At 39.4% G+C, this 18,870-nt stretch overlaps 1 protein-coding gene across 3 annotated transcripts in view; it reads right to left on the bottom strand.

Moving 5' to 3' along the window:
- Nucleotides 1-5,092: 5,092 nt before the first annotated feature.
- The window catches only part of STK11IP (serine/threonine kinase 11 interacting protein), a 34,824-nt gene continuing 21,046 nt past the window's right edge, over nucleotides 5,093-18,870 (bottom strand). For 2 of the 3 annotated variants that reach the window (XM_088146326.1, XM_088146327.1), the window contains exons 15-25: nucleotides 13,788-13,978; nucleotides 12,489-12,599; nucleotides 11,832-12,003; nucleotides 9,761-10,198; nucleotides 8,266-8,378; nucleotides 8,082-8,179; nucleotides 7,223-7,401; nucleotides 6,889-6,973; nucleotides 6,634-6,719; nucleotides 6,299-6,528; nucleotides 5,093-5,980 (exon numbers count right to left, since the gene is read on the bottom strand). In XM_088146326.1, the coding sequence (XP_088002452.1) occupies nucleotides 5,840-5,980; nucleotides 6,299-6,528; nucleotides 6,634-6,719; nucleotides 6,889-6,973; nucleotides 7,223-7,401; nucleotides 8,082-8,179; nucleotides 8,266-8,378; nucleotides 9,761-10,198; nucleotides 11,832-12,003; nucleotides 12,489-12,599; nucleotides 13,788-13,978 (1,844 nt within the window). In that variant the 3' untranslated portion in view covers nucleotides 5,093-5,839. The other variant, XM_088146328.1, reaches the window with a different exon arrangement.

The raw sequence follows: 18,870 nt of genomic DNA, 5'->3' as shown, positions 1-18,870 counted from the left end.
CATATTACCATATGTGGTGGACATGCCCAGAAGCTAAAAGATATTGGATTAAAATCCACACATGGCTGGAAAAAATGACAAAACAACATATAGACTTTAAACCAGAGACATTTTTATTAGGAATTATACCGGAAACATATAGTAAAGAACTGAAATATCTGATTGTAAATGTTTTGACAGCGGCTAGAATTGTATTTGCTAAGAATTGGAAGAATGAAAAAGTACCTATGCAGGAGGAAGTTATTAAGAAAATTATGGAATGTGCAGCGATGAGTAAATTGACATTTGAAATTAGAGAGCAAGAAGACAAACAATTCTATATGATATGGGATCTGTTTTATCAATGGTTGGACGAAAAGATATAGTAATGCAATAGATCAGCAAATTATATAATAGAAACTTGACAAATTTATATAAATTTCTATAAATATATATATATATATATATATATAATCAATGGATAAAAATGATACAAATCTTATTATGAAAGCTGGTGTTATAGATAGACTAGTCACAAATGAATAATAATTGATAACTGATAAATATATAAATATGTGTTGGATAGATGACATGAGACTCTATATAAATGGTGAGTGAAGACTATGAAAGGATGGCACAAATGATTGGTAACTGGCTGACACACGGTTTAAGATGGAAGATGGTTTTTATGTTTTGTATGCTCTTGTTTGTGTTTGTTGTAAAAAATAAAAAAATTATATAAAAAAAAAATGTTTACAGTGTCTCTTACAGAATTTCACTGGCACTGTGTCTTCATCCAGAGAAATCTAATCTGACCGAACACAGATAAATGTAGAGCAGCTTCCCATCACCTGATGCCATCGAAGGGCGCCCAGCTACTGTCATTCCTAGCCACCATGGTCAATGTTTTTGAGCTTAAAAGGATACTGTGATGTGCCAATAGAGCAAACACAGCAGATCAGCTCTTACTACACTAGGAACTGTTGCTCTGTCTCCACTTACTGATCTAGCAGAGCCAATCAAAAGTCTGCGTACAAGGAGGGTTGATATGGAATTATCTTATATGGAATCAGTCCACTGGCCTGTCTAGATTAATACGGACCGGTAGCAGTTCTTCAGGGTTTCACAAAGGTGTCCTTCTGAGCCCCACCTAAGCATACAGATGAACAGCCAATCACTCATAGCTCTTCCAAGAGAAAAATTCTGGATGATCAATCATTGTAAAGAAGTAACTATTTTTTTTTACAGATCATCTCTGTAAAGCATTTTTACTGGTTCAAGAGCTACTTGAAGAGGACCAGGACCTTGTGGAAAATGCAGCTTTGCAGAGGGAAGATAGGAACTTGTTCCTAAAGCATTGGGTACTCCCTACAAGTCTATATACTGCTGGTATATTGCAAAAGATCAGCTGCTGTGGAGGAGGCCTATGCAGTATCCTTATAGAATCAACAAAAGCCTCAACTCTTGCAGTTTTACCATCCCCACTTCAGCTTTTTGTGAGCTGGGGCTGCAAATCAACACATCCTTTGTTCTTTAGAATGCAGAAGGTCAGCTAACTGGTCATGCAACATACTGTGATTTTTATGCTTCAGGGCACTGTGAAAGAACAGATCACACTTTTGCCAGGGTTCTTTCCAAGCAGATACAGGAAGAAAGTATTTTCATCTCATTCTGAATAGAAAGTTTCAACAGGAGGAGAAAAAGAGGAACAAGAGGAGAGAGGAAATTTGGGAAGGAGGTTGTATCATTCAATACAGTCCCAAGTCTGAGTAGCGCAAAGCTATCGATGCCTATCTGTCTCATAGTTCAACTGCAATGTTTTTTTTTTTTAAAGGCCTTCCAAGCAAGAAGAATCAAAGTCCCAACAGCTTAACACAGAATCAAAATGTAAACATTGAAAAGGAGTTTGGGGATCATCTGGTCAAATCCCTTGTCCAGTGCGGGAATCCACTGTGGTAGCATCCCAAAGAGATAGACATCCACCTCTACCAAAAGAAAAACCCCTCTCCAGAAACAGTCTACAGTATTGCATTGTTGAATAGCTCTTATCATTAGGAAATTCTTCCTGATCTCCAATCAAGATCTGCTTCCTTGTGATTTAAACTCACTGCTTCTTGTCTTTGGGTACAAGTCTACCTTGCTTTCTATGTGACGGTCCTTCAGATACTTGAAGACCTGTTGTCTTCCTGTTTTCTTCTCCAGGCTAACCATAGCTATGCCTCCAACTGTTCCTCATAAATGTTTCTTTTCAGGCCTCTTATTATCTTGATCGCTCTCCTCTGGTCTGCTAATTTTTTAGTGTCTTTCCTAAAATGCATTGGCCAGAATTGAACACAGTGTTCTAGGCATGATCTGAGCAATGCCCAGGACCAGTGGCTTCTTGTGATCTTGACTCTATACTTCTGTTGATGCAGCCTAGTATGGCATAGCCCAGCCCCCTTTTTTTCAACTTCTGTACTGAAATCTCATGACTTTGTCAAACATTTTCCAGAAGTCAAAGTACACTATGTTTACCACATTCCCATGATCAACTAAACGGTTCATTCTACCAAAAAAAAAAAAGAGAGAGAGATTGGGTTGACTTGATATGACCTGATAACCTCATGCTGGCTCCTGTCAAGCAATCATTTTTCTCTTCCCAAAATTCTCACAAGCCAATTGCTGAATAATCTGTTGCAGAGTTCTGTCCAGTATTAACTTCATGTCGATGGGTCTATAGTTACTTTCTCTCTCTCTTTTTGTTTTTTTCTTTTGGTGCCTTCAAGTCAGTTTTGACTCCTAGTGACTGCCTGGATAAGGCTCTGTGGTTTTCTTGGCAAGATTTCAGAAGTGGTTTGCCACTGCCTCCTTCCTAGGGTAGCGAGAGAATGATTGCCCCAAGGTCACCCAGCTGGCTTTGTGCCTAAACTAGGACTAGAACTCACAGTCTCCCAGTTTCTAGCCTGATGCCTTAACCACTACACCAAACTGGCTCTCTCTATAGTAACTTAGGTGCTTTTTTTCCCTTTAAGGTCCAAACAACACTTGCCTTTCTCCATTCCTTTAGCACTATGTCCATCCCCCACAATTTTAAACAATGACAGAAAAGGGTTCCAGGATGTCATCTTGTAAGCTCCTTCAAGACACTCATGTATAATTGATGTGGTCCTGGAGGCTTAAACTCATTCATAGTAACCAGGTGGTCCCTAACTTTGTTGGTTCTTGCTCCTTGTATCTCTTGTTCTGCTTATGTCATTAATCATAGAAGATGGAAAAAGTTGAAACTGAGGAGCACTGCCATCTCCCTGCCACCTAATACCATCCTACCATCTTCTCCAAGAAACAGGTCCACTCCTCCCTTTTTTCTTCTTACTAATGATATAGTGAAGTTTTAAGTTGCTTTTGAACCTAAGTTCTTTTTGTGCTTTAGGCTGACTTTCTTTCTACAGACATTTGCTACTTAATGGTATACCTTCTTGGTGATTTCAGCCATCTTTCATTTCTCATACATGTCCCTTTTAGCTTAGTTGAGAAGCCCCCTATGCCTCCACATTGGTTTCCTAAGCTGCCATTTTTTTTCCCTTGCATTGAAATGGTGCAAGATTGTACTTCCAGAATCTTATGTTCCCTTCTATAGTCTCTTCAAACCCAAGATGATATGGTCATTTCCTTGCAAGGTTCCCAAACTAGCCCTTCCCTACTGGATAGGATGAGATGTAGGAGAGCTGATCTTCTTGTCTCTACTTCAGTCTTCTGGAACATGAAGCGGTCAAAAAGACCACTTCTGGAATGTTTGAAACCTTGCAGCCTTAGATGATCTGTTTTTCTAACAAATGTCCAGTCTCCCATTATTAATATGTAATCTCTTCCATGAAAGTCCTGTAATCTGGCCCAGAAGGGCATTATCCAGATCTTCTGATTTAACACTCTGTAGCACAGCCCCACAATAGTACCATTGTTGGTTCTGCTCCTCTGTATTCTAACCCAAATGCTGTCAACTGAAGCCTTATGCTGAAATTCCTGGATCTCCATTTTCTACATCTAGGATTTCATATAAAGCTACTTACTCCCTTTTGTCTGACCTATTCCTTTAGAATAAATTATATCCTTGAATCGTTGCATTTCACTCATGAGTTTTTCCCTTCTGGTTTTAGCAAAGCCTACTAAGCAAAGCCACATACAAGTTTTATAAAAAAAATATTTTAAAATTACTTGTTAATCTTAGAAAAGTGAGATCACTACTAGGCTTGCTGCCATATCCTCCACTTAGTTCCCTATAATGCTACCGAAGTTCTGATCACTATTAAATGCAGATCTTTCTAGACTTCTATCAAGACCTAGAGATAACATTACACATGACTTAGGATTTCTTACATAAGCATCAGAAGAAGAGTAGCAGCATTAATTCTTTTCAAAATCTAAAGCCTAGCTGCTTCCACAAGTCTGTGAAGAGCACTGCTGCTAGCCAAGATTTTTTTCAACTCAATACAGGTAGCCCTCGCTTAGCAACTGCCTCATTTAGCGACCGTTCACAATTACGACAATGATGAAGAAGTAACTTTGTGACCAGTCCTTGCATTTGCAACCTTTGCAGGTCGGTAAAGCAAAGGAAAGCTAAAATAAAATCATAAGCAGAGTTGTAGTTTCAGTTAGCAACCACTTCACTTAATGACTGAGTTGCCGATCCCAATTATGGTTGCTAAACGAGGACTAACTGTAGTAGTAGTGCTCTCTGTATATAAACAATCAATTTTATAAAATTATCAAACATCAGCACTAGAGAATTTAAACTTTTATCAGGTACTGCAACCAAGTTCTTCCACCTTCACAAAGGTCATGGAAAAAGAAGAGTTTTAAGTGTTTTAAAACCTTGGGAATTGGCTCACCTTAGTGGACCTTTATGTAAGATAATCACTGAGAAATCCTGCCCACCACTAACTGGAACAAGTAAGTTGAATTACATTTGTCTGACAACACATGTCCTTGTTCTTGCCCCTCCCCTCTTCTCAGAAGGAACAAGCAGTTTTCCACTTGCTAGCCTTCTTTTGATGGCACCACAATATTTTCTCAAAATTCAGATATGGCCACTAGCCCCAAAATGTTCATCCAAATCATCTCAGAAAAAGCAAAGAGTTCATAAAAACCAGTTTTATTTAACACCATATATAAAAAGTTTACACTTAAAATTTAACTCTGTCCTGTCCAGGGAAGGCTATGGCTTCCAGTGACTTGTACCCTGAGTGCATGAATATCTCTGCATGCACAGAGACATAAATATACAAGAATTCTCATATCCCTATTCCAATAACCAAAACAACCCAGGAAAAGGTTCTTCCAGCACAGGGTCATAGATTCCAGCCTATATTCTAAACCAGTCTGGATAGTGAGTTCTGCATAATAAAGCAAAAATAGTCAAAAAGTTTCACAGATTTGCAGTGAGAGTTCCAGGCTCATGTTTCTGATCCATCATAATCCAGTTCTATGCACAGTCCAGAACCATCTAACTACTTTGCATAACTTCCACCACAATCTCCAGCAGCTGCTATCCAACAAAAAGTGACAAGTGCAGGATTAACCTTAACTCTGGAATCTCCTTCAGTACAATAGGAAGCGATCTGCCAGGCTGGCCTGACTCATCTCTTGGTTCACAGGATATGACCCATGCACAGTCACTGAAGACATTTTGCATACATCCAAGGGTCTATGATGTTGAGAAAGAGGATGGATGCAAATTATCCAGTTGCAGTTACCCAATGTTGCTAAAACTTCCAACCGAAGCAAAATTTAAAATTGTTATGAGCAACAAAGACTGGAAGGTGATGCAAGAACTATTCTTCTAATCCAAGAGGAACAGAAACACTGTAGTCAAGAGTTCTTCAATTCACTCTAGCACTTCTAGTACTGTCTTACGGAGAGCAATTGAGAACATTTCTTCCCAGGGCACACGTAGCCACTCCACCAATTCAGCCAGCAAGTCAGGGCATTCTGTTCGCAAATGCCAAGTGGTTTCCACTTTTAGGACCTGCAAAAGGAAAGATGGTGTTCAGTTTACTAGGAACTAGCCCCTAGACTAACCTCAGTTAGCAAGTCTCAGCTGGGAAGTGAAGTGTATTTCTCAATTCAAGTTCCATTCCAAACTCAAACGGAGCTAAATTTCCCCCGAGACCCTGATTCCCCCTGAATTATAATTTACCTTGGGCACAGTAAAAGATATGTAAAATTAAAGAGATAAATTAACCATGCAACAATGCTCATGTTCCTTTGACAGCCCTTTTTAATGGCACCCACACCTGTGAATTTTTTAATATCCCAGAAGGAAGCCTCATACATCATTTTTTACCTCATCATACAGTTGCAGCTTTACATCACAAGGAGAGAAACGGTAAAGTACTACACCACTGATGCTACTGATTGACTCATTTGCTTTCAGCAGGATGCAGTCCTTGGGCTGTTTCTCAATATCACTGCCTGAACCAGAAGAAGGCAGGACTTGTTGCCACTGATGATCTTCTTCCACCAAGAATATATTACTACGAGTGCTGAGCAAAGTCACAGGAAATGCAGAAGACCCTGGAAAAAAGAATTGCTTGGGCCACTTACAAAACTCCAATTACAAGACTATTGTACAGTTGAAAAAACAATGTAAGGAACACACAAACACACTAGTCTCCATACCTTGGATGAGGTATGTCAGTAAGTAGAAGAATGGTCTGGTTGAACCACTTGCAGCTTCTCTTGCAAGATCCTTGTCAATCAATGGCCTACAGCATAGGCACAAGTAATTAGCAATATATTGGTTAGTATATTCACCTTCACTTGCCTTGATCTGCCTCTTGTACAGGTTGAACCTCCCGCTACATATCCCAGGCATGTCACATCAACTCTAAGGCTACTTTTACTTGCACAGTACAAAGGCAATGAGCTTCTTACCATAATGGGTGCTGTGAGTTCATTTCTACTACAATGATTTCTGGGACTTTTCTCCTGCTTTTACTTGGCAATTCTTCTATGAGGTCTGCATGAAGACATTAAAGGAAGTCTTGATAACCTAAGGTGAATCTTCCAGCAAAGGGTGTGTATCAGGACTAGACTGTTGCCTCACTTCAACTGATTTTTGAAACCTAAACAGTTTACAGAAGTTCACTGATACCAACACTTGGTTAGCACTACTGTATCATACAAGCTATCTTCAGACAGACATTTCTCTCACATGGAACTGGACAAAAAGCTTAGATCATGAACGTAGCCCAATATCTTTTCTTACATGTCAAGCATTGGAGAAATCTTCTGCAGCGGCTCTGGTTGCGAAGTAGCAGTGTATAGGAGACACGGGGATTCACAAACTCCATATGTAAGCTTTGATGACATAATCCCACCTCCAAGCAAGAGAGATCAGACAGGAAGTGACAGTCTCCCTTCTTTAGCCAATCTGATGGTTGTCCCCTAGTAGATGAACCAAACAGCATGTCACCATCTAGCAAGGTGATGTCTACTCTTCCAGTAAAAAATAGAGGATGGTTTGTTTGGCAGATGGTAGCAGTGAGAAAGGTTCACTGCATTTTTATCAGTTTAGGAGGAGAATGCCTGCTTCTGCAACAAATCATTATATAAATGAGCTCTATATAAATGAGGCTCCTTGTTCTCCCATCCAAGGTATGGTAAGTGGTGATCAGACTCATAATTTTCTTAGTGCGCAATTTCCTCCTCAGAAAGGCTGGGTTGGCGTACTTAACATTCAGTGCCCCCCAAAATTGTTATTTTGACAGTTCTTCTGATACATTTAAACATTAAGGTGTTTGGTTTATTGGAATTTTATCTTGTTTTGAAGACTGCTCTGAAGAAAGGTATAGAAATTAAAAAGGAGATGAGAGACAGCTCAGTAATATGGTAGTTGTTTTCTATGAATAAAAATCCCAGTTCAGTTGTTAGCACCTCCTATTAAAAAATCTCAGGAACCAAGGGATGAAAAAGACCTCTTCCCCATGATTACAGTATCTGATTCAGCATAATAGAGACAGAGACAGACTGATTAGTTTTAAGACTCTAGTAGCTATAGCATTGTCAACTACCTTCAAGACACACTTCTAAGCATAGAGATACATCCCTAAAACAGCACTACTCACCTTATCTCTCCAGTTACCTCCAACACATGAAGTTGGACATCTGAAGCCACCAAGAGCACTAGGAACTCCCCAGGCCGTCCATTTTTCACAACTGCTACCTAGAAGGAGCATGCTAAAATGATTATGCCACAATAATTCCAGGTATGCTCCCAATAGCAACCCTGTGGAGAACTGCTTTTCATACCTTGAGAAAACATTTGAACTCTTCTGCCTTCTCAAAGACTTCCATATCTAAATAAAGTTTTAGCCGATGGTCCACAGAGAATAAGTCTCGCATGCCCAACATACTGTTGGTGGCTAAGAAAGGAAAGCGTTAGAGTTAATGAATTGGTTTCAATGGGTTGAGTGGTCAACAGCATCATTTAAGTTGACAGAGGGCTGTCATTTATTCCTACACCAAATATAATTACCAATTTTAGATCTTTTTCAATATGGCCATTAGTCCACTGCTTAAGTAAGAAGGGCTCAAAACTCCATTCAGTTAAACTGAGCGATGGCTTTTTGAAAGTGAAACTCCCCCTCTAGAGTGTGCAAATCTTCACTATCCAAGTCAGAGAAGCTTTTAGAAATATATGAAGCCATCACATCTCATTCAGAAAGATGCAAATGGCTGCCCAGTCAGATCAACACAAAACAATACCATCCTATGTGTATGTAGATGCCCTCCGCTCACAGTTCTGCAATAATGGATGTTTCTGACACATCAAAATTATGCCCTAAAACAAAGCATATTTTGTTACACTTGGAAACAGAGACAGATCCAAAGACAAATGCAGTAATAGTTGCACTCTCATTTTCTAAGATAACATATTTCTAAGTTAATGGCAGGGTACAGTAATAATACCACTGATCCGTTTTCATTAATTCAAAAAGCTGATCTGCTCTATTAACTACAAAAACTCTATTCTCAAATATAAATCAACTTTCCCTCCTTTTTTTTTTTTAACGCTGTACAGGTCTCCCTGAAAACCTCTTCCAGTAATCCCTCCAGCTTTTCTTTTCCTTGTTCACAGAACTGTCTGCACTCCATCTCTACTATCCTCTTTTGCTTCCTTAGTTTCCACTGTCTTTCCCTCTCAGATCCCACCACTCCCCCACTGCTGATTTCCTAAATGAACTTCATAATAGACATTCACTTCATAATTAGACATTCACTTCTGCAGAAGTTCAGACTAAAGAATTTTCCACATACAAGGCAGATGATTTTGGTTTGTGTGACAAATTCAAAGATGCATTTCTCATTCACACTTTTTTTAATGTAGACTTGCCTAATGCAAGCATGCCTAATTTTCTTTTTTGTAGTTTTAACCTCCTTTTGTCACTACCAATGTACATATAATTACTATTAAAACTTTAGCAGTGCTTTACACCACATAGTGAGCAAACTTCTTGGCTGCATTCTAAGTAACAACTGAAAATCATTAGACTTTTAAAATAATAGCCATACAATGCCTTAACTACCAGCAGGTGGTGCTCCTGTTCTATAGCTGATGCAAAATAATCCTCTATTTACATAGGAACACAATGTTGGGGGTGCTTGGAGGGAAGCAATTTAACATGTGGATTAAACTGACTCTGGGTAGAGGATCTTGCTTATATCACTATTGCTTCCGATGTCCATCAACTTCCCATAATTTATACCACACCAAGGCCCACATCAGATGTTAGTAGCTACTCACGGGGACTAAGGTTCCAATGCTCCTCTTGCTCTGAGCTCATGGACAGCTGGGAAGGGGTGCGGCCACGGGAAGTACCATAATGGTAGCTTCCCATCAGGCTCCCTCCATTGGTATCTATGTGGCTGAGGGAGGAATATTGACTCTTGGAGTTCAGATCCCTCCTGGAAGCATCAGCTCCTTCAGAACTGCGAGAACTGGAATGTGCTGTGCTGCCATGATCATTACTAAGTTCTTGAATTTGGGTACTGGAACTGGTTCCTGCTTCAGAGTTACTGTCATCACCAATGTAAAATTTTCTGGACTCTGCCTCCTGCTGGCTTTCATTGAAGCAATCCTGAGAGAGCATTGGTGCATTCGAATGCCTATCACACGGTAAGATGACCACATGATCACTAGAGCAACCAGGGCAGATAATGGTCTCACTGGAAGCAGCAACATCTGAAGAGAAAAGAAAACCATTTTTTTGCATCACCAACTTAGTCCAATAAATCAAACACCAGGTTCTTTTCCAAAGCTTCCTTGTCCAACCAACCTCAGGACCTATGAATCAGCCACCCTGCCTTTTCCTCAGAGACATTCCGCATCCTCTTCTTGAATCTCTGGCTAATTATTTCAAGAGTGCTTTACAGCGTTTTCACGTTAGCCTTTTACATACAATCCTGAACAAAGAACTTTTTTCTTAGAAATCAAATAGAGTGTCAGAGTATTTTTCTTCTAAAAGGAATCCATTCAAATGTTGCAGAAAATGAGTATATCAAATAATGCAATATTTTATCTCAGATGGAAAATAAATATAAAACCAGACAAAAATCTTATTCTTATACTTCACTACATTTATATCCCTCTTTTCTTTAGGAGCTCAAGGTAGCTTGTTTTGGAATCTTCCTTTGTTTTATCTTTTAATAACAATCCTGTGAGGTAGGTTGAGCTGGAATGACTGGCTCAGAGTCATCCAGTGAGTTAACATAGTTGAAAGTGGACCTGAAGCTGGGTCACCCAGTCCTGGTCCAACACTTTAAATGTTATTCCATCAGGTGTTGATATGTTCAGAACACAATACAGAATCAATGCATTAAAAAGCAAAAACCCTCCCTAATATAGGATATTAAATAAACTCAAAGGTTCCAGATCTCTAGGGATCTAGAAAGTATAGTTACAAACAAACGTTAATGAGAAACCAGCCTAGCAAGTAATTTCAGATTCAAAGAAGAACTGTACATGACTCTTGTTATCTGTCAGACCTCCTGTCTCACAAGACATTTTACATTAAAAGACTAATTTTTTTAAAAAAATGAAAAGGTGGCATACTGCACAGCAAAGCACCAGCTTAATTTTATTTCTAAATATTAATCTGGGGCTTAAATGGGCCTCATGCTTTCTTGGAAAATAATGATGGGTGGCAGCAACTCAGTGGTTTGTTTAGAGTGTGTCTATTTCCCCAGATCTTTGTATACAGAATGCTAATTATTTCCTAGTATCTCATTCTTGATATATAAAGTTTAAGCAGAAGATGACTTTTGGGAATACTATGGACAGCCAAGAAAACAAACAAATGAATCATTGAACAAATCACCCCAGAGTTCTCACTTGAGATACAAATGACCAGGCTCAAATTATCCCACTTCAGATACATTATGCAAAGACCTAGTCTCCGAAGAAGACTCTAACGCTAGGAAAGGTGGAGGAAAGAGAAGAAGAGGACGATGAGCAGCAAGGTGGACGGACCGAGTTACAATGGCAATGAGAGCACCATTGGAAGACCCAAAAGATGAGTTAAGGGACAGATCGTCATGGAGAAAATCTATCCATGTGGTCACTAAGTATCAACAATGACTTGATGGCACATAATCAATTTCCACAGAAAAAGGACAAAGATAAGCAGGGATATGGGTGATGTAGTATTTTGCTACATCATCTGCAACACATGCTCAAAATTCTAAGAGAGCTCTCTAGGCTTAAAGGGTTAGTGGCTGTTGCCATCAGTCACTGTTCCCTCACTCCATTATTCCAACAGCACAGAGAGGAATCATGTTGTAAGATGCAGGATTTTAGCCCACACCATACCCCATACCTTGCTCAGAGAAAGCTATACTCTCTTTTGTAGAGACCTGTCTTTGTAACTGAAGTATCTGGAACCCAAGGAACTCCTGTTTGCATTTTAGACACTGGAGCTTTGGACCTTCTGCCAATCCTCTGTTCTTCCTATTTTTCTCCAGGGTAGGTGCCAGCACTCTGAGCAAATCCTGGAAAGAGTGGTAAGACTTGAGTAAAATACAAGGCAATAACTACCATATTTCATGTACTATATGATTACATTTTATAACAGCTCTGAATAAAGAATGCATTCTATTGGGGAAGAGGGTAAAGGATACAAGTGTAAATACTGTATTAATGTCAAAATAAATTCCAGACAGAAAAACGCCTTGTTTACAGAATTTGCTCAACAAAGTGTGAATGGTCATAATTGCCATAGATGGCTTCAAAGAAGGATTAGAGAGACGCTTATCAGTTATTACAGGACCAACATGCAGTATGCACAAGGTAGGCAGACAGGGAGTTAAATAGTAGAACATTTTTGTCTTCACTTCCTATTGTGGATTTCCCATTTGTCCACTGTGGATCTGAAGCAACTATGCGTCTCCCAAATTCAGTAAGATTCAGACTGCCCCCACTTTACTTTCTCTAAAAAAATGGGCAACTTTCCCTTCTAGAGTGGCTTTGTGCTCACCTGCATACGCAGTTCAGGATGGTCATCCAATACTACATAGCAACGTTTCTGACGGTCCTTGCAGATATAGTTGAAATAGAGGGTAAGAACAGGAAACTCACGCTCCAGGTCCTATTTCCAAAAAGAAATAACTTTCCAGTCAGAAGAAGATACTGACTCCAGTTTTAAAAAAAAGCCATAATTAAGTATCAGTATAGATATAAGCTATTCAAAGTTCAGGGAGCAGCAAAAAGATCAGTGTTGCAGCTACTCACTTTTCCTATGGATAAGAATGTGCTACTCTGTGCCTGACTGCCACCCAATATCTTGTCTGTGGCTGTTATAAATTAAGAATTTGTATTATACATTTTGCTTCTGCCTGCATTAATAATGACTAGCAATTTTACCTCCTCAAGGTGAAAGAAAAGTTTCCCAAACTGACGATTTCTGTTTCCAGTTTCCAAGTACTTACACACTGCCTTTCTGTGAATGATACACAGTTCATTATGTCTCCAAGAAAGTCCACTTTTAAAAAACCCAGACAACTGAGCTGTATGCATTCTAATCATACTTCCAAATAATATGCAGGCCACAAAGCAGATCTAAGCTATTGCAAAGCCCAAACTCACTTTATGGATGTCAAACTGTCAGGGTTTAAAGATGTGCCAAGAAGCAGCACTGAACAGCAGGTGGGAGGAGCCCAAACCATAAAGGCTTTCTCTACAGCTTCCAAATTCCTACAGCCACCTATGCAGAAACTGCCAGGTTTAGCTATGAACTTCCTAGTTTTAGCTCTGAATTTCCTAGTTCTAATGCAATCAGTGGAAGTGAGGAAACTAAATCTTAGGCAGAAGAACGTGAAACGCCAAGGAAGGAACAGCTTCCCTTCAAGAAGGAAAAGATTTTGATTAAGTCCTGCAGTATCTACATTACAGTGCAAAAATGAGAGGTAAGCAAGACAGCGAACCTATATACTGAGACCATTAGCTCAGCACCACTGACTGCTCTAGGGAGTGCCTATAGGTTCACAAATTACTTGGAGCCAAAACTAACTAAACGACAAAACTTCTTGATTCACACAAAATAAAAGCTGTAAGCCACAGCTTACTAACCACTAGGGCCAGATACACACAACTCGCTACGCCAAAATCAAACCAAACACAGTACAGCTGAGCTCAGCATGCGAACCAGATCTTCTGCAGGTATTCCCAGAATTGCAAATCCACGTACAGATCCAGTTAACCATTGGGCAGTGACAGTCTGGGCTGCATGATAGTCAGCTTATTAGACTAAATCTTGCATGGAAACAGTTGAAATCACCTTTCTTCTCCAGCGCATTTCTGAAGTCTCTACTTTCTGAAGACTTTGTAGTTCCAGCCTGTGTAAAACCTTGGCTGCTCTCAGCTCCACCTCCATAACATGTTGCGCAGTGACTCGCAGGAAGATCCAGTCTGGCTCTGGGTCGCCATCGCCCTCTATCTGGCTTACTAGCACAGGCTGGCATAGATCCACTGCCAATAAAAATATACGCATTAGCTTCCTCTGCATCCTATTCAGTTTTAGCAGATAAGAATGCATGAAATCCCAGATCTTTAAAGCCTATCCACAGAAATTGGGGGGTTGCAAAGACCATGGAAAATGAGACAGCTTTGAAATTTAACAACGATATGTGATGCAATCAAAGATACTTTTGTGACAGACACAACATGATTTTGCTTGTATTACAATGCTGACTTTGGGGTATTACCAATGTACTTGGAAATTGCATGACAGAAGGAACTAGACTCCAAAAACTGGTTTCTAACAAATAGTTTCAATATCTTCATTTAGTATGACTGAACAAGAGCATTCTTTATAAACAGCAGAGGAAAACTGCAGCTTCATTTACTCTGTAAGAAATATCCCAAAGGCAAATAAGATCAAAGACACAATTTGAGATCTCTTTTAATGAAAGTAAAGTATAAACAGCATTAAGTTTTGCATTTCTCACAAAGTGTTATTTGCTTGTATGGGGTGTGTTGTCCTTCAAAGTGCATCAACAACACAACATGATTTGTTGAACGAAGATTTTTTGATAAGCTGACAGGATTTGACAACCCATGTTCTCTGGCTGTGGAACTTATTTTTAGTTTGTTTGGCAACATTTGAGATCCTGCCATCACAGATGAGGGAAGCAATAAAAGCTCACTTGCAGAACATTCTATTAATAACAGTGGCAGATTCCAGAAATTGAGAGGAACACATTTACACTTAGTAAAGGAGCAAAGAACTGAAATCCTCACCTGGTCACAAACTATCACCATCTTGGTTGTTCACAACCGTTTACTTCAATGGAATTAAAACATACTAGACTTCACTAAAATGTGTTTTGTGTAAAGTGTTTAACAGGAACTGTTTGACAATTACAAGTGTTCCTCTAACAATGACCCAACATTAAATGTTAGATAGTCTTATTTCACAAGTTCTTGAATTTTGCAGGAAGCTACTATATACACTATTCTAGTAAACCCCTACAAATTCCCAGGCTTACAGGTGAGCTGTCTTTACTAGAGGATCACAGAACAAATTTCTCCAGAAGGACATCCATAATAAGAATAAGGGTATTTTTCAAATGGAGGGCTGCCCCCATCTCATATTCTCTGAGAGAAGAATAGAAGAAAACAGAATGGGAGAAAGTACTTATTTATTTATACAATTCAGAATGACCACAGACAAAGATGCTAAAAAACCTGAAAGCCTTTGAAGATTAGTTTCAATTGGAGCTGCTTGCCTGCTGAACTTCAATGTTGAATTTTAATTGTAGTGCTTAAGTCTCTCTTTTCTTTCCTTCCCTATTCAGTATCTCTTAATCTACCCCATCTCTATTCAGTTTTGTTCTTACACTCTTTCCTTCCCAGTGCAGCAATTTCTTTCCCTCATCCATCTCCATCAGCAAAATATGTGTGAGTGTACCTGTTTTTGTGTTCAAGTAGTGGGTACATAAGAGAGAATGTTGGTACATGCAGATAGGGATCAATCAATGTTATTTACAGGCAATTGATTCAATAGTTAACTCAATCAATATCTATTTGTTGTCCCTGTGCTGCTCTTTTCTGTGTGACTATATCGAGATAGACACATGCTTTTCAAAAATTTTAAAAGTAACAGTAGTTATTTCCATTTTGGTTCATGATTTCCCCCTCAAAACTTTTCCTATCATTTTAAAATTAGAATTATTTCAAAGCATCCATTTTTCATGATATCTAAAATCAAATTTTAATTTCTTTCCCAATAAGACCCAATGGCTTGAAACTCAACATTAAAAAAACTAAGATCATGGCATCTGGACCCATTAATTCCTGGCAAATAGAAGGGGTAGAAATGGAAGCAGTAACAGACTTCATTTATTTGGGCTCCAAGATCACCGCAGACGGAGACTGCAGCCATGAAATTGAAAGACGCTTGCTCCTTGGGAGGAAAGCTATGGCAAACCTAGACAACATATTAAAAAGCAGAGACATCACCTTGCTGACTAAGATCCACATAATCAAAGCTATGGTTTTTCCAGTAGTAATGTATGGCTATGAGAGCTGGACCATAAAGAAGGCTGAGCGCCGAAGAATTGATGCCTTTGAACTGTGGTGCTGGAGAAGACTCTTAAGAGTCCCCTGGACTGCTAGGAGGTCAAACCAGTCAATCTTAAAGGAAATCAACCCTGACTGCTCATTGGAAGGATTGATAATGAAGCTCAAGCTCAGATACTTTGGTCACCTAATGTGAAGAGAGGACTCTTTGGAAAAGACCCTGATGCTGGGAAAGATTGAAGGCAAAAGGAGAAGGGGATGGCAGACGATGAGATGGTTAGATACAGTCAGGTCCAGAAATATTGGGACATCGACACAATTCTAACATCTTTGGCTCTATACACCACCACAATGGATTTGGAATGAAACAAACACAATGTGCGTTAACTGCAGACTGTCAGCTTTAATTTGAGGGTATGTACATCCAACTCAGGTGAACGGTGTAGGAATTACAACAGTTTGCATATGTGCCTCCCACTTGGTAAGGGACCAAAAGTAATGGGACAATTGGCTTCTCAGCTGTTCCATGGCCAGGTGTATGATATCCCCTCAGTACCCCAATTACAATGTGCAGATAAAAGGCCCAGAGTTCATTTCAAGTGTGCTATTTGCATGTGGAATCGGTTGCTGTCAACTCAAGATGAGATCCAAAGAGCTGTCACTATCAGTGAAGCAAGCCATCAGTAGGCTGAAGAAACGAAACAAACCCATCCAAGAGATAGCAAGAACATTAGGCGTGGCCAAAACAACTGTTTGGAACATTCTCAAAAAGAAGGAACGCACCGGTGAGCTCAGCAACACCAAAAGACCCGGGAGACAACGGAAAACAACTGTGGTGGATGACCGAAGAATTCGTTCCCTGGTGAAGAAAACACCCTTCACAACAGTTGGCCAGATCAAGAACACTCTCCAGGAGGTAGGTGTATGTGTGTCAAAGTCAACAATCAAAAGAAGACTTCACCAGAGTGAATACAGAGGGTTCACCACAAGATGTAAACCATTGGTGAGCCTCAAAAACAGGAAGGCCAGATTAGAGTTTGCCAAACGACATCTAAAAGCCTTCATAGTTCTGGAACAACATCCTATGGACAGATGAGACCAAGATCAACTTGTACCAGAGTGATGGGAAGAGAAGAGTATGGAGAAGGAAAGGAACTGCTCATGATCCTAAGCATACCACCTCATCAGTGAAGCATGGTGGTGGTAGTGTCATGGCGTGGGCATGTATGGCTGCCAATGGAACTGGTTCTCTTGTATTTATTGATGATGTGACTGCTGACAAAAGCAGCAGGATGAATTCTGCAGTGTTTCGGGCAATATTATCTGCTCACATTCAGCCAAATGCTGCAGAACTCATTGGACGGCGCTTCACAGTACAGATGGACAATGACCCAAAGCATACTGCAAAAGCAACCAAAGAGTTTTTGAAGGGACAGAAGTGGAATGTTATGCAATGGCCAAGTCAATCACCTGACCTGAATCCCACTGAGCATGCATTTCACTTGCTGAAGACAAAACTGAAGGGAAAATGCCCCAAGAACAAGCAGGAACTGAAGACAGTTGCAGTAGAGGCCTGGCAGAGCATCACCAGGGATGAAACCCAGCGTCTGGTGATGTCTATGCGTTCCAGACTTCAGGCTGTGATTGACTGCAATGGATTTGCAACCAAGTATTAAAAAGGGAAAGTTTGATGTATGATTATTATTCTGTCCCATTACTTTTGGTCCCTTACCAAGTGGGAGGCACATATGCAAACTGTTGTAATTCCTACACCGTTCACCTGAGTTGGATGTACATACCCTCAAATTAAAGCTGACAGTCTGCAGTTAACGCACATTGTGTTTGTTTCATTCCAAATCCATTGTGGTGGTGTATAGAGCCAAAGATGTTAGAATTGTGTCGATGTCCCAATATTTCTGGACCTGACTGTAGCATCACTGAAGCAATAAGCATGAAACTGAGCAAACTCAGGGAGGCAGTGAAGGACAGGAAGGCCTGGCGTGATATGGTTCATAGGGTCACGAAGAGTCGGACACGACTTAATGACTGAACCATAAGTGCTAGAAACATCAGTAGATTCCTACCACAGTTAGAACCAAAACTTTCCAGGACTTCCATGTTATCAAGTAATAATATTCACAGTAAGACAGTTGAACCCACACATTTAGTTTCATCCCTGTTCCAATATATTACTAGTTAACAAAAAAAACTATTTATACGCTTTGAAATCAGGATTAAAACCACAATCTTCATATGAAAGCAGTAGCTTTAAAAGAGAAATACTAGGTGTTTGCTCCTTCTATAAAAAAATTAGTCATTAATTGAGGTTTTGAAAAATATTTAAGAGGACTAACATACTCATTGCTTTCAAAATATTTTGAAAGTCATATACAGTCTAGAAGTCATATACAGTCTAGAAGTCATATACAGTTTCACTGCATTTATCCTTCCCTATAAACTCAGGGTTTTATAATTTACTGAAAAACAGCTGAATGGCAATATATTCAGTTAAAATGTCTGCTATGCTCCTTGTTTGGCCCTGAATTTTCAGCAAACCCTGAAGCTTCAGAACTTTTATCTGCATTGGAGTTTTTACAAAGGCAAAACCAACAATTTAGATTCAAAAACTAAGAAATTAGCAATATGTGGATAATATACAAATAACTTGGAATACAGAACTGGAGTATCATATATAGAAAATCTATGGCTTGAGTGTTAAGAAATGTTAGAACATTTCTTATTTTTTAAAAACCCATTTAGTCCAGCAAAAAAACATTTTCTGACATATTGGACTCCTTAGCAGTTGGTTAAAAAAGGTTGGCATCTATTTTAATTATTAA

This window comes from Python bivittatus, unplaced genomic scaffold (genome assembly GCF_059951505.1).
Source record: "Python bivittatus isolate LINGU-HERP-01145 unplaced genomic scaffold, Pbiv_v1 ctg000480_np1212, whole genome shotgun sequence".
Lineage (NCBI taxonomy): Eukaryota > Metazoa > Chordata > Lepidosauria > Squamata > Pythonidae > Python > Python bivittatus.
The sequence above is the reverse complement of the archived record's forward strand: the minus strand, read 5'-3'. Positions and strand labels throughout refer to the sequence as shown.